Source organism: Boleophthalmus pectinirostris, unplaced genomic scaffold (assembly GCF_026225935.1).
Source record: "Boleophthalmus pectinirostris isolate CB_2022bp ecotype Guang Dong unplaced genomic scaffold, ASM2622593v1 HiC_scaffold_3, whole genome shotgun sequence".
NCBI classification, from domain to species: domain Eukaryota; kingdom Metazoa; phylum Chordata; class Actinopteri; order Gobiiformes; family Gobiidae; genus Boleophthalmus; species Boleophthalmus pectinirostris.
Genome location: NW_026571299.1, coordinates 39240572 through 39262007, shown reverse-complemented (window position 1 = coordinate 39262007; position 21436 = coordinate 39240572). Strand labels below are relative to the sequence as shown.

The 21436-nt window shown below is 37.5% G+C and overlaps 2 protein-coding genes and 1 pseudogene across 2 annotated transcripts; 2 read left to right on the top strand and 1 right to left on the bottom strand.

Annotated features, from left to right (window-relative positions):
* The first annotated feature begins 2910 nt into the window (after window positions 1–2910).
* myg1 (myg1 exonuclease) lies at window positions 2911–13449 on the top strand. Its single transcript, XM_020936887.2, has 7 exons — window positions 2911–3247; window positions 3724–3836; window positions 5721–5880; window positions 6378–6527; window positions 7009–7131; window positions 7296–7477; window positions 12966–13449. The coding sequence occupies exons 1-7, from the start codon at window positions 2978–2980 to the stop codon at window positions 13156–13158; spliced, it is 1191 nt and encodes a 396-aa protein (XP_020792546.1). The 5' UTR covers window positions 2911–2977; the 3' UTR covers window positions 13159–13449.
* A 4739-nt stretch (window positions 13450–18188) lies between these two features.
* Window positions 18189–19368, top strand: LOC110171145 (leucine-rich repeat-containing protein 3-like). The gene is made up of 2 exons (XM_020936833.2): window positions 18189–18231; window positions 18420–19368. The coding sequence occupies exons 1-2, from the start codon at window positions 18189–18191 to the stop codon at window positions 19325–19327; spliced, it is 951 nt and encodes a 316-aa protein (XP_020792492.1). The 3' UTR covers window positions 19328–19368.
* A 556-nt stretch (window positions 19369–19924) lies between these two features.
* On the bottom strand, window positions 19925–20042 carry LOC129411162 (5S ribosomal RNA; annotated as a pseudogene).
* Window positions 20043–21436: the final 1394 nt, after the last annotated feature.

The window sequence follows — 21436 nt, the reverse complement described above, 5'->3', positions numbered from 1 at the left end:
GAAGATTCTAGTTGTTTTTTATACAATTATGATAATGATAACAATTAACCATCACAAGTACATAAAGCAGGTCCTTGACTCAGTCACACTCGGCCTTTTGTGCGTGGGCCCTTATGAAGACAGGTTAGGAGAAGCATTTCTGAAAGTCACATGGTCTTTGCCAGGAATCGCGGGTAGAAGACACGGAGGGAGGGAGGGAGGCTGGTGGAGAGTGGGTGGAGCCTCTTTCTAGTTGCCGTAGAAACCCTGAGTTGGCCACTGTGAAGTCAGTATTAGCTGTGACTGCAGTGAGATGCTGCTGGTGGTGTGAGCAAGAGAGGGGTGACTCACACTAGGCGATGCTCTATGCATTTTAATGCACAGACACACACACACACATACTGTATACTGCTATAGGACTATGGATACTGCATTATTAGCCTCAACTACATGTACAATTACTAGTAAATCTACCATCCTCTGGCCAATTATTTTAGAAAGTCTAATTAATTCATTACACCAATAGAATGTCCATTAGAGTATATTTTGGGGGCATTACTTAAATGTTTGCCCTGCTGATAAAGGGCATCTATTACAAAAGCTATTGTGCCAGTAAACTACAGCCATGTAATTGTGATGGTATAATTGCCCAGTCCACATAGTAATTAAAGAGATAATATGTGTAAACTGTGCTCAAGATTATCATTGGATTAACGACACTTCCCCAAATGCCCTTGAGTGTGGCATCTCGGCAGCTGTTACAAGAAAGGGCTTTGTAATTATGTTGATCATTTTTAGGCATTTGTTTGGGGGCCCTGTCTTCTAGCTACAGGCAAGTCACTTTGGATCTCATTATGACTGGTTGGGGGAAACAGTTATGTTAATGAATATTTTAACTAAGGGCAAAACATAGTGAAGAACAAAGAAAACAGTCTCTCAGCAAGAATTTCCAAAACAAAACAACAACATAATTTCTGTGGAACCTTAAGGCAGTTTTAAGACCACAAGTGCTTTTCCCACAACAGCATTAAAGATTTTAACTAAACTAAGTTGTACAATTTATTTCTCAGAAAGCCAGTGAGCAAGTGTATTTATCAAACACTGTACTATTTTTAGCTTAAGCAAATTCCCATTTAATTTCACCCACTCAACAAGACTTGAATTACAGAAGCTAAAGTAAAAAGAATTCAATATGATATTGACCGAATATTCAAAGAGCCATTTTGATTTACTGTGCACAGCCGATAAAAACTGCTCTCACAGGTGAATGTGACGTATATTCTCAGCCGAAGCCAAAGCACTGATTTTGATTGACCCGAGCCTTGCTCTGCCTTTTAAGGTAGGTTGGGGCAGGCTTATTTCCCATCATTGCTGTGTGTAAAACTGGAAGCAGCGAGGAAAATCACAAGCCTGGTGACGTTTCATTGCCACTTCCTCTGAGTATATCTCATGGTGCAAGGATAGCCAATGAGGAACGTGGTCTGGTTCAACAGCAGCCAGTCAGTGCTGTTGAGGGCAAGTTTGTTGTGCTTCTTATATTAGAGCTAGTGTTGTCACTCTGCATTCTCAAACGTGATTTCATGATACAAAATACTGAATGAAATACCCCAGTTATGACAAAGTACATAATTTTTAACACAATTTAATTTCTTTTCTTTTCTTTTAACACTAACTTATAGTTGTTTCTTTGGTGTTGCCACACAACTCTAATTTGGAAACTATTCAAGAAAGGTCCAATTTTGTTCAAATTAGTGTTTAATTTTGATAAAAGGTTTAGCATCTCTTAGTATGCTGCTTTATTTTTTGACAACACTATTTAGAGCTGTGACTATGACTCTTATTTTTCTGATGCTACTACTACTACTACTACTACTACTACTTTGAGCTGTATAGTTCACTGCTACTACTACTACTGAATTTGAACTATTATTGTCATTAAGCTTGCATAAATGTGAAATTATGACAGAAATTTGTGAAATGTGAAAAATCAACAACCAAATATTTAATAACATTTTAAACTGCCAGTGCACTGCGCTGTCCATGGTACTGAATGCAGTGCCTAAACATGGTGTTGTCCATAATCATAACGCTTAGCCTATAGCCAACTAAAACATTTATACAAAGATTAGACTAGTAGGCTATTTGTTAGATCTTTTACAGCAAGCATTTTAGATCACACTTATTATCATATTACACAAAGCCCACTTTGTCAGATCATTGTTCATTCTAAAGGAAGTTGCTTATGCAGTACAACGTATTACAGCTATAGCTAGTTATTAAAGTGAGTGAGCTTTCCACAGAGTTTGATGCCCTAGGTATGGAGTCGTGGCGAGATCTTTTCTTTATTTAGATTTTTTTGTGTGAATTTAAACCACACAAAACATTATTTGACTAAATATGATATTATATATTTATATATTAAATATGATATAACTTGATCTCGCAGGGAACCCTTGGCCTAACATAGAATATTCTAATCTAGTCTTGATTGTCGCAGATTTTTTGTTTATTGTTATCCTATTTGTCCTAATGTTATAATAAATATCAGGGAGAGTGGGTTTTTGCTTGAATGATCATCTGAGCAAAACGCTCTCTTTATAAAATAAAAATATAAAACACATGTTCTGAGAGGATTCAAATGTACGCGTTGCGATTAAGGTTTCGATATAGTCCCACGTCCCCACCTGGTGGCCGAAAATGTAATTTTATCAGGCCTTCAATCTTCAAAAGACAGTTGATCCAGTTTAGTTTAGTGATCACAACACGGACCTTACCGTGTGTATCTGGAGAATATTTTGTGTAAAATTGTGAGGGTTCTGATGCGTATGGTGGTGGATAACAAAGCAGATTATGGCCTGCTCCAACCAGCCCTCGGTCACTTCTGCTAAACATTGTTTGACCCGGTTGCTAAGAACGACGGACCAGCAGCAGTACGCCTTTGAAATCTGTCCGTCACCGGCAGGTTTCACGCGTGGGTGCAAGTCTGCTTTTAGTCCCTATGCTATGTTCCATAAATCTATATTTTGTAGCCATATCTCTAGGCAGTAGCAAGGCTTTGAATATAATAACGTTACTCCGAAAAGCTGTAAGAAGTGGATCGATATTACTTAATCGTAGCATCTTCATACAATATCGATATATGTCGAGTGAAGCAAAGAAACTCCGCACCGACAACATGACTGTTAAAAAAATAGGTACTCACAACGGCACTTTTCATTGTGACGAGGTTCTCGCCTGTTTCTTCCTTCGCCAGCTTGCAGAGTACAAGGTATGGCCATTGACTTCACGCTACATCGGTACAATACTGTACGACGGGTCAAAGCAGGATTCATTCTTACAGGCATTGGCGTAACTTTGGCGGGAATATTGTTTGTCTTATATTTCACAAAACCCCACTTACACATTCAGTGTATAGATTTCTTCTTTACCCAGTTAAAGTGAAATGTTCACCAATTAAGTGTGTTTGTGTTTGTGTTTGTGTGCGTGTCAATCTCAACTGTGCTTACAAAATACTATACAAGATGGCGCTATTGTATTGTCAGTGCAGTGTGCTATTTGTTTTGCTCTCCACAGCATCATTCTATGTTGTAGGAATTTATTATCACACAGTGTAGTGTTGTTTTATACACTTTGTTATGACATAATTATTTGCCATGTACATTGGCATTGCCATGTTACTTTTTAACAGAAAATTTGTCTGGTGTACCTTTAATGTTTGGGTTAATATTAACTTGCCTTCCTCAGGATGCTGAAATAGTTCGTACCCGGGACCCGGCAAAGCTGGCAGAGTGTGATATTGTTGTGGATGTTGGAGGAGAGTTTAATCCTAAAATCCATCGTTATGATCACCACCAGAGGTAAACGACAAGCATAATACAAACAGTAGATTTTTTAGGTGGTTTTGGAATGCCACAATGACCATTAAACGGGCTGTACACTGTAATATTTGCATGCAGTGAATTGAGACAATGATGTAATTTTTTATAGTGTTTAATGTGAATTTAAATTACAGCCTTTGCAAAACATTGTCAAAAAACCTTTTTTAAGATCACATGCTGTAATTAGTTCAATTCTAAGTGCCTTTTCAGGTTAATGTGATGACAATCTGAGATATCATTTATGGTTACAGAGATAAAGATATGCCACGGGTTCTCTTCCTGGCAGGTGGTTACTGATAATTAGCCCTTTTTTCAATTGGATGCCCCCCGCTGCTGGTGCACGAGGCTCAGAGGCTGCCACAACACTGTCAGAGGCTGTATGAGAATGTGCCTGTCACTCACATGCACCAGCGGAAGAGGTTGTGATGAGTGGTGAATGTAAGAGGGCTGTGGTATTCCAGGAAGTTGGGACAAGAAAATGATTAAAGGCTACTTTCAGCATCTGCCACCGCTTAAACACAATAAATCAAAGCTATCTATCGGTAGTTACATTAGTTTTAATAGCTAATGAAAATTAATATAGCAGGAAATAGTTGTTAGGGCCATTCAAAGAAAGTGATCAAGGCAATGGCACGAAGGCCTGCCCTGCTGTGAAACATCATCATTCCTTATATTATGATAAAGCTGAGGGTTGTCCGCAATGAAAACTAGAAAAGCACTCAGAGAGTGCAGACCTCTGCCGAGGACTACCCCCATATATTTATATAAATTGCGATAAAATCAGTCTTCTGGATCAGATCTGGATCAGCCTTTGGAATATGAAAGAGGATCCCATTGTCCATCCCTGACTCAAATTTCATGGGGTTTTTGGCCCCATTTACCACAATGTTAACTAAAATTTCAAAGTGATCCAGAATCCAGGATTTCTTCCGGATCACTCCCAAAATGAAATCAGTTCTTCCTTTTCACATTTCCAACAAATCCTGAAAATTTTATCAAAATCGGTCCATAACTTTTTGAGTTATGTTGCTAACAGACAAACAAACAAACAGACAAACGCCGGCAAAAACATAACCTCCTTGGCGGAGGTAATAATACCATTCAGATCTAGTAACTCTTAAAGCAAATTTTAAATGAGTCTGATTGGGGTTTAGGGAGTGTGTTCATTTTACTCTATAATTTTTACTGTTGGTTTCTTGCTTTGAGTCTTTTAGTGCTGCACTTTTCAACCTGTCATTTTCCCATTGCACGTTTTTGCTGTCATCTCCTGGTAATCATCCAAGCTTTGCCTCAGTTTGGCCAATTAGCCTTTAGTGGCTATGATTACCCCCCACTTCCCTAGTATGTCACTTGCTCATTTGACGATCTACTTTCTGCTGTGCTACAGCCTAAGCATTCTAATTATGCTTGTATTAAATGATCGACAGAGGCTTACTGCTGGAATGGACATGACTAAGGAGAGTCTTATGAATGTTTATGTGTGCTCACACTCTCGTCTCTCTGGGATCGATGCAGGCTCTCTGCATGAAGCTGCATATTGATTCCTGATAGTCATTCAGGTGTGTGTGAGATGACAGACAGTGCTCACAATATTGACCATTGTGGAGCTGCCTTGTATGATAATGGCATTCCTTTCACAGTGCTACAGTTTTAGTGCTGTAGGTCTAAAATCAAAATCATTCATGGGTGGTTAATACATGGTCAGACTAATACATGGTCTGAACCATTGGGACAGGCCTCTGTGTACCTTAATTTTGGCCATATAAATATTCCTAATAAACTGACTTGAGAAAAGACCATACCTAAAGCTGTGTTTTTTTATCTATTGATTTAATTAATTCACAAATATTGTATTTATTCCAGAACCTTTTCAGAAAGTTTCCATAGCCTGTGTCCGGAAAAGCCCTGGGTGACCAAGCTGAGCTCAGCTGGCCTGGTTTACCTGCACTTTGGGCGGCAGCTGCTGTCCCAACTGACACAACTGAAGGAGGGTGACCGGCAGCTGGAGGTGCTTTATGACAAGGTGAGGGAAAAGGATGCACTTACAAACCTAAAACATACTTCACTGCCTGGAACAGGATCTCTTGTCATGGCTTCAAAATCAGTGTAATAGCCATTTCTTAGTGTTCAGAAATATCATCCTATACTATAGTAAAGAATTTTGTGGAAATTCACTACTTAAATGACTTACTTATTTCTTGTTTGAAATTTCAGTGTGGAAAAGACTATTAATTCATAAAATATTGGAAGTCATATGTAGACAATGTTTTACTGTTTTCAGTACATGTGAATGAAATATCAAATAGGCTTCAGTTTTTGTTTTTTTTGCCAGATTCTGTACACATTGTTAAAGTTAAATCTTAGGTCATTGAGCTTAGTTCCATGTCTAAACTACACATTTGTGGATGGTGATTTCAGAAATTAAAGTTAGTTTAAACCTGAAACAATGATTCTTTAAAGCATCTAACGTAATACATCATACTTAAAGCACCAAATTATACTTTTATTCCATTACAACAGCTTTATGAAAATTTTGTCGAAGAGGTGGATGCTATAGACAATGGCATTTCTCAGTGTGAGGGAGAGGCCCGCTACAGTGTCTCCACCACGCTGAGCTCACGTGTTGGTTACCTGAACCCACGCTGGAATAGCAAGAGCCAGGACACTGAGGTGTGTGCAATCTGTTATTCACAGTGTATCATATATTTTACATTGAACAAATGTACAAACATTATTTGTCAAATACATTGTTTGTTACATTGTTTTTCTATGAGTTAAGTTACCTTGAGAAAATTATCAAATTTTGCAACAATCTTCTGAGATGGCTCTAACCAAGAGCTGTGACCATATTAGTAGTTGGAGGCTAGCTCAGAGGAGATCAATTTGTTAAAAAAAAAAAAAAACATTTCACTGACATGATTAGGATTAATTTATGACATGAATAGGATTAAGGAGAGTAAAGGAACTGAAAGTTCCTTTACTCTCCTTCATTGTTGCAGTTAGTAAAGTTTTGATTCCATTGTCTGACTGCTCAATAATGATAATGACTGAAAAACATAAACTTGTATCTTGTAAATTTATATTATCACATTGTAAATATCTTTTGTTAGCAATTCTATTTACATTATATATTTATGGGCTCTTCTACCAGGAAGGCTTCAAGAAAGCTATGGCCATGGTGGGAGAAGAGTTCCTGGATCGTTTGGACTTTTACAAATCTTCGTGGTTGCCTGCTCGTACTGTTGTGGAGGAGGCTGTTTTGAATAGACACAAGGTACAAAATTCAAGCATAAAATCTTATAGGCAGAAATAGATTAGTCCCCTGGACTACATAATTTCTAATGATGGTGAAAACTGTACATTTCACACACATGTTTTGATAGTTGATTGTTTTGGCCTTGGACTTGTCTTCATTCCCAATGTTTGTTTTGTTTACAGGTGGACCCCAGTGGTGAGATTGTTGTGTTCTCTCAGGGTGGATGTCCGTGGAAGGAACATTTGTTTGTGCTGGAGAAAGAACTACAGGTGGAGTCGCCAGTCAAGTTTGTCCTGTACCCGGATCAGAACAGTCAATGGAGGATCCAGTGTGTTCCCGCCGGTCTCAACACTTTCCAAAATAGGTGATCAGAGTTGTCTATCATAACACATGAAGTTCCCACAGCACAGTTGTTATAGTAGCATTTATTAATTTATTAATTAGTTTTTTTTGTACATGCTAGTGTTTTAACACAAAAGTCACAATCATCATACACTATACAGTTTTGACAATATTGTACTTTAACTTAACCATAGGGCTACAAGTCTTTCATGGCAATCTTTGGGGAGCTCATAATGTTATGAGCTTTTCTTCGTGTCATTCCCTAAAGAATTGTTAGGATGTAAACATATCCCACAACACTAGAGAAACTTCTCCATACATTGGCTATGGTATATTAGTTAATAAATCTAATAAAAATATACTCCTCTCTTTTACCATTTTTTTAATCAAGATATTTTAGTTTAGTGGAGTTGTGTCAGTGTACTAAAGTCACTAGCTGTTTTGTTTAATATCTCCAGAGCCTTTGTATTAATTTGTTTAGAACTCTTCATTTCAGTTCATTTATTTAAGCAACATGAAATATTATATCAATATGAGACGACATTGTGCTGCATTTCAGTTGAGCAGAAGGAAGAAGAGTACACTTAAAAAACTCCTACCCCTGTTAATTCTAGATATTGACAGCTGTGACTAACTGAATGCTATTAGTAAATTTATTCACAGTAATTGCTTATGTAGATTTCTACTTTTTTGATTGCTTGATACAATTCAAAAGATAAATTGTTTAATTTTCCTTTTTTCCCCCTTATTTTATACCTTATCCTTCTTCAACATACTTTGAATACATGTTATTTTTGTACAATAGTTTAAATTGGTTTAAGTTTAGGCAATTATTTAGGTCTTTTATAAATCAACCCCACACATTTTTGGCAGTGTTGTTCGGAGGAATAGTCTTTTTAAGTATATCTGTTTTCTTAAATTATGGCTTTCATCTCTATCACAAAACATCTTTTGAATAATTTTCTGATAGTTGTTTGTGTCTAGCTTTATAAAGTAATTGCAGTGTTTTCAAGTTTACTAAATACTAAATACTACTAAATCTTACAATTTTAAGATTTTAGACTTAAGGAATAATGTCTTTATATCCTGCTCCATGTAAAATTTTCACTACTTTTTTCTGTAATTTAAATAAGGATTCAGTGTTAGTTTTGTACCTGTGTACCCATACTTGGGCCCCATATCTCACATAAGGCAAAATCAAAGAACAATATAATACGTGAAGGGATTATGAGCCTAAAAGATGCCTTTCTTTGCCTAGTACAGCAACACTTTTGGCCACTTTAAATTTTGTATTCATAATATGTGGTTTCCAACACAACTTGTGATACAGTGTCAGGCCTAAAAATTTTAATTTGTTGACTTTTTCAATTTCTACATTCTCAATAAATAGTCGCATTTCAGATTTAACTTCTCTATTTCCAAAAAAATTTTGTTTTCTTTAGTCTCTGGTATTGCAATAACATCAAAGCTATCTAACCTTTATCAGTATGAATCCAGCATCCAAATCCTTAACCATAAATTGTGTCAGAAGTGGACAGAGAAGGATTGTAATCTTATCAAAACAAAGTTTTCGTGCAAGAGCTCACTCCACTGTAGCTGTCACCTGGAACCGGAAAGTCACTCACACTTTCCTTACTACATATATGGGAACAATGTGTCTCACCCTTCTTCTCTAAAGAATTACCATTGACCACAAAGTAATGTCTCGTATAACTTTCAAGCCTTTTCCAGCATCTTGTTTAGTCCTCTCTGTTTGTTAAACTGAAGAACAATCTATTGAGTGCACTCCACTGGTGTCCTGGGTTAATTTAGTAAAAATTACAGATTTCTGAGGGGAAAACAATTGATTGTGATTTGTGCTTTTCAGTATTTTCAACACTCAACACTCACACACTTGCTTCAGGCAAACAGTTGCTGATTGCCCCGTTTAAATGGTGAAGTGAATGAGTGCCATTAGTCTCGCTGTCTCACACTCAGCAATTTCAGACAGTACACATATCCTTCATGGTTATTGTGTTACTGCATTTTAATTATATGTTGCATGTATTGTTTCACTTTAATCATGTATAAGGAAAGTATTTTTACCTGCTAAACCTGAACAAGAGGCAATCTAATGATTACTATTCCACTGAAATGAAACAAATAACTAAGTCAAATGATATGCTACATACCTTGCTCTGAAATTGACTTGATCAGATCCACAATTTAATTACTTAAAAATATGCTATCTATGCTGTGTCTGGATTCTTTCCTGTTGCTGATCCAAACCATATGATCCTACTAATGTAGTATCCAAGACCAGCTCACCCTGCACATTTCTAATGAGCTACTTTCCTGTAAGCTCCAAACGCCACCCGCTAAGTCTAAGCTTCACTTGTTCATGTGACCTCTACGCTCTTTAAACGTTACCTGTGGCAGCTTGATACTTGAGTTGTGGTTTTGACGTACTTCGTTATTGGTATATTTCTGCTTTGGAACAGCAGGAGACCTCTTCAATGCATTAGGAATAACCGCAAGATGTGAAGAGTTTTTTTGACTCCGCCTTAACCTGAATCAGTGAAGCCTTCTGCTTTCTATTTTCATCTCTTATTGATTATCTTTTCAGTCCTTTACTCCATTATACAATATGTCTGTCTGTGCATTATTACAGTCACCCTCTACCGTTCTTTCTCCTCTTTTCCAATTTTTCTTGCTCTCTTTCCATTAATCCTGTTTCTTAGTCTTGCACCTCCCCTCCTTCGTACACTCTCTTCTATCTCGTTGTCTCACCTCTCACTCCTCCCTCTATCCTCCCCTCCCTCTGCTTTCCCGTTCTCTCCACCAGGACATTTTCCACTTGGCTGCCGGATCTCATCAGGCGGCCGCTCTTTCAAGTAAAAAGACAGGGACCTGTTTTGATCGCAGGACATTTCAAATATTTAATGTAACGCAAACATGGCAATCGGTTGACAGAGACACAGGGACAATGGCTTAGATAAAATGCATGGGTACAGGTGGCTCTTTCTCTGGTGGTCTGTTTCTTCCCAGCAGGCTTGGGTCTGCTTTGCCAAAGGGGTGTTATCACCTGTGTCCCTGCTACTGCACCTGCGGGGGAAAGGTTCTATTTTTATCAGGATCACATTGCTAAGGAAATGTGAGCTCCAAAAGAAAGACGACGAGAACAGGTCTTCTTTAGACATGTGCTGTAGATAGGGGGTGATGGTTGATAGCAATTGATATAGCAAAAAATACACAGTCAGAGCTTGTATATTAGTTACTTTACTGAAACTGGCATATGACAACATTTCATTATGATTTTAGACAGCAAGAATTGCTATTTATTTCTAAATTGCCCTCCAAAATGAAGCAGAGAGTTTGCGATTTCCTCAAAGTCAGAAGTTTACAAGTTACGTTTTATTATATGCAAAAAGATACTTTTAAACTCCAAACAGCCTTGTCATCTAAATCACATGACATGCATATATTTGTCCATCTAAATTAAAAAAAATATTGACAGACAGCCCATGTTCTTTTTGAGTCATGGTGTCTTCCTCATTGTACACTCCTAGCTGAGTGATTTTAAAATCACAAAATTAACTTTTACATGGAAAATGTTTAGCATATGGCTCACTGATACATCTTGAGTTTGCCAAGGAAAGAAGTTTGGCCATTCTTTTATTAAGTATTGTTAATGTGTGCTTCATTAGCACCCATAGATGCTTTTATAATCTTATTAGGCCTCAACATAAAAGAGTACAATCGTTCTTGAGCATCTACAGATGTATGTGTCCTATTCAAATCTACTGTTGTGTTGTTTCAGGTAGGAATGTTATGAATACAATGCTATAATGGCCAGTATCTGTCTCATTAAAGATGTGTAGATCCTGCACCCAAGGGAAAATAATTTGCTAATTGTGATATTATTTTTAGACTGGTCATCATTAGATTCAGAGCTTCCAGCATTGTCATAACAACAGTCATCCCCTCCTCCTCCACCTTCACTCATTACCAGCCCTCTTGACCTTTCCTGGAGCTTGTTTTCCAGCCATACTGTGAGGCTATTGATTGGTTGATTCATTTAACAGGGATTATGGGTTGCCAATGCTTTCTCTCTGTGTTTTCATGTGGTAGCCTTCCGCCAACAACATTGAGGGCACATAATTGTACATAAAGTATAATATACATAAAGACACAAGTCATATATTTAAAACAAAACACTGGTAATTTTGAGCAGTGACAGTAACTGACAACATTTTCAGTCTGGCGTTTGTTTGTAATTACTAATTTTTTGTTTAATTGCATACATAAACACTGTAATTTATTATTTGAACAAACTACATTTATTGCCAAAACCAATAGGTGTGAACATTTACATCCTAAATCACTAATTCTAATTCTTAGGTACATTTTTGGCAGAGCTTTGATTAATTTCGTCATTCTCCTGAACAAACCCTGTCAAGGTCATTTTGTAGAGCCAATCTTGCTTCACTTTTTACAATTGCTTGTTGAGTTTGGTACCTCATCCATCAGGTACCAGAATGATTGTACTAGTGGGTTATTTTCCACATTACTGGAGAATAATAGAGCTGATTTTTATTGTTCTGTAAATGGTGGTTGAACTTCTGCAATGGGTTATGGCGATTCAAGAAATCTGAAAGTAAATTCCAATGCACTGCAGAATAGGTCATAAAACAGTCAATGATTTAAACTGTCCTGTCGTTCTAAGAAAAGTCATGCAGGTGTTGGTAGTATGTACTATAGTAAGTATGCTGATGTATACTTTAAAATCTTTTCTCAAATCTCTACTAGGCCTGTCATAATAACATTTTGAAACACAATATATTGCTACAGAAAATTATGTGATAAATTATTGTCTTGAAACTACATTAATATACAGTGTCTTTAAAAGCCAAATGTTATAATATTGTAATGCCTTATTTGACACAAGTTTCTTGCTATTTTTGCTACTTTTAAAAAAAATCATTATTACATTTATATTGTTGCTCTTTGTTATTATAATCTATTGTGATGTGTGAGTTACTGTGTCCATATAATTTTCTTTGTGGATCAGTAAAAATTTAAAAAGTCTAATTAGCCATTGAAGATACTTATCCAGCCCTCTATACTTCAAATCTTATTCTGTTACAGTACAAAACTGCAAAAAGATGTGCATGCAATGAGCCCCAAAATATATAGTTCCACTATCATTTTTGTAATGATTAGTCACTATAGTAATTATTGTGACAGGGCTAGACTCTATGAAATTGTATTTGAATGTGAAAAAAAATCCATATATTAGTTCAATGCCATAGAACATAATTTTATTCAAACGTTTATCCCAGTGGGCTAAACTATACTGGGCATCTTCGTGCAAATGTACAGTATGTACTTACTTTGAAATAATTCTCATATGCATAAATACATTCTCAGTACACACCTAAACATGTAAATCTTAAACTAATTATACTTAACTAACATAATATTCTGTTTTTGATCTCAACTTGACACAGTACTTTGTTTTTTGGCTTTAGGTTGTCACTGTTGGAAGAGTGGCGTGGAGTCAGAGATGAGGCTCTGTCAGAGCTCAGTGGCATTAAAGAGTGCATCTTCGTCCATGCGAGTGGTTTTATTGGTGGCAACAAGACCCAAGAGGGAGCCTTAGAGATGGCCCGAAGGACACTGCAAGCCGCTGCCAAGTCTGCAGCTGCAAATGGAAAAAGTTGAAAGAACTGCCAGCACCACATCTGGTATTTGGGGTCAGTCCTTAGTCATGATTGGAAGGATTGTACATTTGCATTATATGTGCCCTAGCCAGAGTTAATGTTGTTTTGTTGAGTTGTGCCAATTTCGGCAGCCAAAAAGGAAATTTGGACCATGTCCCCAAGTACTTGTTATAACAACACTTAATAACTGAGATGATTTTGTAGACGTCTAAAATTCGATGCCTTTTTGAATACTATAAGCAATTAAATGCATAATGAAAGTTCTTACAAATAAACTTTCATTGCAAACAAAGTGTAAAAGTGTAATTCTTCTCAACTCTTAACTGACATCTAACCATTCCTATTATACCCGTTTCACTGGAGCATTATAAGATCATCTGTACATCCATCATTTCACTTTCACAAACACAATTAGTGATATTACATTGCTCTTGTTTTGTGTGGGACCTGTGCCAAGATCTCAATTCAATCTAGACCTGTTATGCCTTCGGCTGTCCCCTTGCTTGTACTGAAGTCACTGCCAACAAAGTGGCATTTTGGGAGACAGAAAAGTAAGGTAAAATGATAAAGATGTGATAAGCAATTTAGTGGTGTCTGTACAAAACTCACAAAAATCATTACAACATTTCAAAAACCAGGCATATTTTGTGGTTCAGGAATGCAGGTTTTCCTGGAGTTTTAAAGACTGATATATTTGTAAAGATGTCATCTGTGTTAGCCCATGGATATTCTTTGCCTTTTCAAATTTATATAACTTTTTTGCTGCAATAGACCTTTCAAATAAAACATTGCAGCATTTTTGTTGTCATTCTATTTTCTGTATTGTGTAATGCTTCTCTCAGCCTAGAGAGCCAGCAGAATAGAACTGGTATACTCCATATCCTCCTACCCAAATTACCTACAAAGCAACATTTTTTTAATACTTGTTTTGTCAGCATGGTTGCTTTTCTGTTTGCACAGTGCTATCTAAAGGCTGCATTTGGCTGAACCTTTTGTAGCTCCTCTGTCGTAAGCAGTTTTTCATGACAACAGCCCTTGCAAGTCCCAGCTGGTGGCACAGTGGAAAAAAGGCTACCGAGAGCTTGAGCAGAGCACCTGGCCCCAGCCTGACCTGTTGTTAGTGGATTCAATCCCAGGAGAATGACAGGCTAGTTACAAGAACTGCATCACGGCTTCTTTATCGCCTATTCTCTCACTCAGTCAAATCAAGCAAATCAAACTGTACAAAACATTACATTGAGCTGTCTATGCCTCAGTCTGTCATGTGTGTACTATAGTGCACATAATGACGAGCATTAGAGTGTACAAGGTTTTTCCTTTTAGGTGCATCACTGGTGACTTCAGAGACTAATTCCTGTATACCAATTAAAAATTATAGTTAAGTTTCTTTATAATAAATACAAATTAGGGGTGTGTAAATATGTGATTTATTACAATATTGGAAATTATCCTTGTATATTCAATAGTTTTTCCTTTTCATTCACTTTTTATAGTCTGTGTAATCCCTCATTTGTCCAGGAGTGGTCCTTGGTAGAAAAGACTTAAAATTCATCTTGACTATCTTTTAGGAATCAAGATGTTTTGACTGTCACCTGGAACTCATTTTCAATCGTCTACCTTTTTAGACCAATATCTCCAATGGCTTCAGGAAAGTCTTGATTTCATAAATATTAGCTAACTATCTCAAAACTTTTCTACCATCTCTTTTTAATGATATTTATAGACTGATTTATACAGGCTACAATTTTGAATTATGATGTTGTAATTTTACACACACACACACACACACACACACAAATGTATATACGGTAAATATATATAAAAATAAAAAAGCAATCGTGTCTCCGGTGACCAAAGAGTCCATCCAGTTGCTGAAGGGCAAATCGGTTACAAAAAAAAAGGAGCTGCATTCTGCCGTCAGCAGCAACAGGACTTGAATGTGGAACTGTCATCATTTTTTGGGCGTTGACAGGAGCAGATCAGGCAGCAGAGAGGCAGAGGAGTAAAGGATGTGAAGAGCCTGTCAGAGCCCTGCCTTCTCCCCAGGGTGCCTCAGTACTCCGGCTGTGCACTTCTCTTAAGAGTATCCTTAATCATATTGAACTTACATAGCGTATTCAGGTTATTTAGGTCATTGTTGTCTTTTAGGGTCATGTTATCTATATGATAATGTGTAACCATGGGAAGTGTCTACGACCTCTATTCAGACCGTTTTTTTTTCTGTTCCATGCATGCGAAATTTGCAGGCATCAAGTACAATGCTTAACCTTTTAGAATCACATTCACCTTCACATTAAATGCCATTGAATAGAACATGGCACACCGTACATGACAAAACTATAGTGAAGATGCTATTTATATAATCCTGGTGTAAAACTCATTATAACCTCTGCATCTGTTTGTAATATGACATATTTGAGCTATAACAATCAAGCACTTAGTATTTTGCTGCCCAAGTATGTTCATCTTGGTATAAAATCATATATCTAATTTTATAAATCTTATCTTATTTTTTAATTGCTCATATATACATACAATGTGTACACATACACTGTCACTCTACTCGCTTATTATCATACAAGAGCCTCTCAGGATGTCATTAAAATATGCACATAAATTTGACTGCAACAATTCAGTCGCTTTTACAAATGGCTTTTGCTTACATTGGAATCCATAGCACATTAGACATTATGATGCATCATAATTATTAAAAATTCACGTTCTACACACTGGCTACAGTAAGATGAATACTGCGATGAGGAGAGAGAGAGAGAGAGAGAGAGACAGTTGTACAGTGGTTGTGTGAAGACAGAGGGCGGGGACATCTGCTCCTGTACAACAGTCGTTCATGAATCCATCCGCGGACTGCAAACTGCAGACGCGCCGCAGATCATCTCCTCCGACGGTCGGACGCACGCGCGCACATGTGCAGTTCTTACCGGAGCAAAACAGAAAACATCGTTAACGCTCTCAGATGAACATCTGAAGGCAACTTCTTGGATTTGCACGTAAGTTTATGCCAACGCTATTTAGTCCATTTAAATGTGGAGCTTTGCTTGCATGGGTCAAAGTTTCCCCTGCCAGATTTAGTTGTAGCCTACGATTTGTTATTCATACCTTTGAAACAAACGCAATTTAAAAGGTTGTCTATAAACCTAAAGTAATTAAGTAAGCCTATGTAAAAAAGTTATATGACCCACTTTACTATAACCATTTACTGTGTAGCCGATGATGCTGATAATGATAATGGACTAATGAGGCTTGGTGCAGCTTTATCTCAACATGTGATTTTAACTGTGTGGTTTAACTTATAAAATAATTTTAACTTACTAGTACTTTATAACCCACTAGTATTTCCCCTAGCACTACCAGCAGTCTTGTCATCTGTCATGCATCATTTGTTGTGGAAATTAACTACATTCTCATCTCAATCCTGTTATACACTTGGACAGCAAATTGTCAAACAGGACTCACTTTTAGGCTATCTCCGGAATCTAGGCCACTGTAGTCTACCACTTACGTGTGTGCGCTCTAAACAGGGACAGGAATAATGGTAGCAGATCCCATTGTGTATTTGAAAGCAGGGCTGTTGATTAAATTCAGCTTTAGTTGAGAACAACAATACTGGTTTGTGGTTGTTACCTCTGCAAACAAATTGTTCTAAAAATATAATAGCTGCCCAAGAGATGAACTACCATCCATCTACCACATAAAATTAATAATGTCATTAATGTGTTGACCTAAGTCTTCTTTGTCTGGCTATTGCCTCCCATCTTCCATATTATCAACTGGACTGCCACTACATTTTTTCTCCAGTTTTGCCACTTATTGACACAGCTGGACTCTGGCAGGATTGATGTTCCTGCTGTTAATAGTCCCACGGACAATAGTACAAGCATCGATCCTGAGCTGCATCCCCACAATGTGCCTGCTCCACTTCTCCCACTGAGTATGATTGAGGGACTGTGGCACCATGGGAAAATAAATAGTACAATAAATGTGATGAGCATGTATCAATTATAGTAATGTGATGCTTTCCTCCTGGTTTGAAGGCAGTGACAGGAAAAACAGAGTACACTAGAGCAGCAGGGATTGTGATAATAATATTTTATGATGTATCTATGCAATAAATATAAGGATTCTGAAAAAAAACAAAAAACTAGCAGGTTGAATACCGTTGCTGCTCATGAGCTATAATACATTCAACTGCATCAATAGAAGTTGTCTAATATTCTTTTCAAAGCAATTTATTACAAAGCAGCATCACCAAATGTAAATAATATTATGTGTAATGTAAAAAAAATAGTCTGCAGCAGGAATAGTGGTCTGATTTTTATTGCACATGTCGTATTATTGTTTTACACTGTGTCTATGCCAAATCAGATAAAGCTGCTTAAACTCATTTCATTGTCGATTTACCCACTGACCTTTTTCTCCGTCCCTAACATCATAATCTTCTTCTGCATTTATTTTGATTGCATGGGCAGGGAGAGAAAGCGTTATGTTTTCCACTGCAGGATTCTATATCCTGGGAAAAAATGGAAAATAGATGTCATTTTTCCAGATGTGGCTAAGTGATGAAAAGCAATTATGTTCATTGCCTGTTACAAAACATTAACTCTACACTATGCAAATTATGAACTCAATTGGATTATTATGAAAGGTGCAATATATATCTTCAAGATAGATGCAGTTTAGGAATTACCATTGTTTTTGGTTAAAGTAAATCGTATTCAAGATATACAGTATTTAATATAGGAATATGAGAGAGAGAGAGAGAGAGAGAGAGAAAGAGAGAGAGAGAGAGACAGAGAGAGAGAGAGAGAGAGAGAGAGAGAGCTTTTATTGATCCAGAGAGAAATTCAAGTTTTGCTGCAGCAACATTTCCACTGTGCTTCTCAGTTGCCTCTGTATCTCAAAGGTCTCAGTGCAGTTTAACAGGAGGACTGGTCAGGTAGAGTCAGCAGATCTCTGTAAAGACATTTTGAGGAGAGGAAGAACCAAAAGTGTCCCTTCTCTTTGTCCTGCAGCATGAGAACAGTGTCCCTCATACTCTGCTCTGTTGTTTTGGTTGGTGAGAAAATGGTTCAAAGTGTTTCCTCTGGAAGGTCTCAGTGTATTTCCTCTGGATGGTCTTCTGCCACATTTGCTGCCACATGTGGTGTTTATAGAATATATAGAGAATTTAAAGAAAAAAAAAAAAAAAACACAACTGAAAGCAATGTCCTGACCTGTATAAACTTTTTTTCCTATACTTTTCAGACTGTGCTACTGTGGCTGCGTGTTCAGGCCCCAGTGTGGCTGAGGGCTATGGTGAGGCCATGTGCACGCGCTGGTGTGTGGAAAGACGTGCCAACATCAGCAAAGTCAAAGGGAAAAATCAAGTGCATTCCTGGTTGTGCCTGTTGTACATATGTTTGGTTCTATGGAGACCAGTTTGTTCCCAGTGCCCTGAAAGCTGCAGCTGTGAATGGGATACAGCCACAGTGTCCTGCATGGATGCTGGACTCTATGAAATCCCAGTGGACATTCCTCCAGAAACAGTGTCCCTTCACTTGGAACGTAATTACATCCGGACAATTCCCGAGAGTGCCTTCAGTGAGCTGGTGCACCTGCGGGACCTGTATCTTGCCCACAACCGTATTGACTCACTCTCCACTGGGGCGCTGCGCCATTTGGGGCCAGAGCTGCGCCTCTTGGACCTGTCTCATAACCAGCTGAGGCAGGCCAGCAGGGATGACTTTGGCTCCACCCGGGCCAAAACACGCCTGTACCATAATCCTTGGCACTGTGACTGCACCCTGCAAGAGCTCATGGAGACCCTCAATCTGGAGCCAGAGACAGTCAATGGCATCATCTGTGAAAGCTCAGTGCGAGGGATGGGTGAGGGAAGTCGCTGGGATGATCCAAGCTCATTGGGTGAACACGCTGGACAACCTATAGTAAAACTTTTGGATTCTGGAGTCAACTTCTGCAGCCTTCAGAGGAAGACCACTGATGTGGCCATGTTAGTGACCATGTTTGTGTGGTTCTTCATGGTCATTGTATATGTTGTATACTATGTGAGGCAGAACCAAGCAGAGGCCCGGAGACATTTGGAATATCTAAAGAGTTTGCCCAGTCCACGCAAAACCCCCACAGAGACAGATACCCTTAGCACTGGCTTTTGAGTGAAATAAAACAGCTCGCACTGATCCCTTTCAAATAGCCTCCACTGTGGCCAAACATTGTGAATATTAATTATATACAGTTTGTTTATTTAATTGTTATTTATTCAAGTTATTTATTATTTAATTTTAAACATAACAGATATAATTTGAATATGGTTTGATAGATATTTGTTTGATGTTATCGCCTTACTCACCCAAAAATAAAATTGTACCAAGATAGAAGATAAAAGATCAAATATTAATATCCAAAAAGTAACGGCAAAAGAACCCTGTATAACTTCACTGTGCCCTCCTCTGTGGTATTTTTGATCTGATCACTTTATGTCAATTCCTTGTTATCACTAATAATAATAATAATTATTATTATAATAATGCATCAGTTCAAAGACACTTCACAGAGCATTATTCATTCACTCCACACTCCGCAATGGTAAGCTACTATTGTAGCCACAGAAGCCCTGGGGCAAATTGACAGAAACAAGGCTGCCAATCTGCACCATCGGCCCCTCTGATCACCACCATCACTCATGTGCACACCACTTTCATACTAGGTAATATGAGTGAAGTGCCTTGCCTCAGGACACAACGACTGGCACCCCACTGTGGCACCTGATTTTCCCAGGAGTCTCCCATCCAAGTACTAACCAGCCCCGGACTTGCTTAGCTTCTGAAATCTGATGGGATCAGGCTTTGACAAGCTGCTATAGCCACAAATTAGCCCCTAATTAAGACTCTTTGACTAGCTGTTCTATAATGGAAACCACTAATCAGGTGAATTGTGTTCATCAAGACAAAAGACATCACATAGGCCAAGGTGTCCTCCCTTACCCAATTAGGTTGCTTTTTCATGTTGTGTACCTTTGTGTAGTGGAACGCAGTATTCTCTTGTTTATGTTTGTCGACTTTGGATCATTTGTTATTAGCTTTCCTCAAAAGAGGAATCAGTAGATTCAGTAGAGTAGACTTGCTCTAAATTTACTCTCAGCAAGCCATTAGGGCTGAAAGTGCTTTTTGTTTTTGAAGAATCTGGATCAGAATCAACCCCATTTGTCTATATATGTGTGAGGAAATATGATTGGATTTCAGATGACCTCACAACTTCCTATACTTTTGTAATATTAATTCAACTTTGGTGAATTATCGTTTTAAATAGTTATGATGAATATACCATCATACTGTCGCCATGTGATTTTTTTCTGCCCTGATTTTGAAAGTGTAAATTGTTTTGTCTAGTGCAATCATATTTAAATGTTAGCAGTAGCTAGGGATGTGGCAACATACATTTTTTGTATTACAATCATTGTGGAAAGAAACATGACACTTTCATGATAATTCATGATTACTGACCCCATAACCAGACAACAATGAAATCCTTAATTTTCTTCAACTCTATTACCTGCTTTTATAAAAATCTAACTTTCTCAATGGTAAATTACAGCCAATATGACATAAACAACAGCCACTTAAAATGCACTTTCACTTGTATTAAGGTTTTCTTTTTTGGGGTCTAGATTGAATTGAAATTACTTATTTTACTCAAAAAATTGTCACTGTTATAATTAATAAAGTTTTTTAGTCTTTAACGATTATATTGAGACCGTAATACAATCATCAATATTGATTAACTGGGTGAAATAATAGTACTGAAGGTTGACATCCATTTCAGCAAAGCACAAGCTGATTGGATTAACGAGTGCATTTATTAATTTCACTTCAGTTCACTGTAATCATGTTTGTTGCGGCAATACCTGTAGAGCAAAGGGGAGACTGTGCTGTGTGACTAATGTAACATCATTGTGCAATGTTATAAATAGTAACAGTAAAGGCTTTCCTCATTTGGAAAACATCCAGTAGATTTCAGAATGACAGCAGTGCACATAAACCTGTTATGCTCAGTAATCAACAGGCAATGAATCACTCTCCAATCAACTCAGTAATGGAATTACTTGACAGTTAATTCATACACATTCATAACAACTCAGGTACCTCAAATGGATCTTGGAACTACTGTATGACTTATGGTATATAATAGACCTAGTAGATCATATTTTTGCTCTCTATCAAAAGAGGGCTAAACATGCTGCTAAATGGCTTTACTGAAGTTTAAAT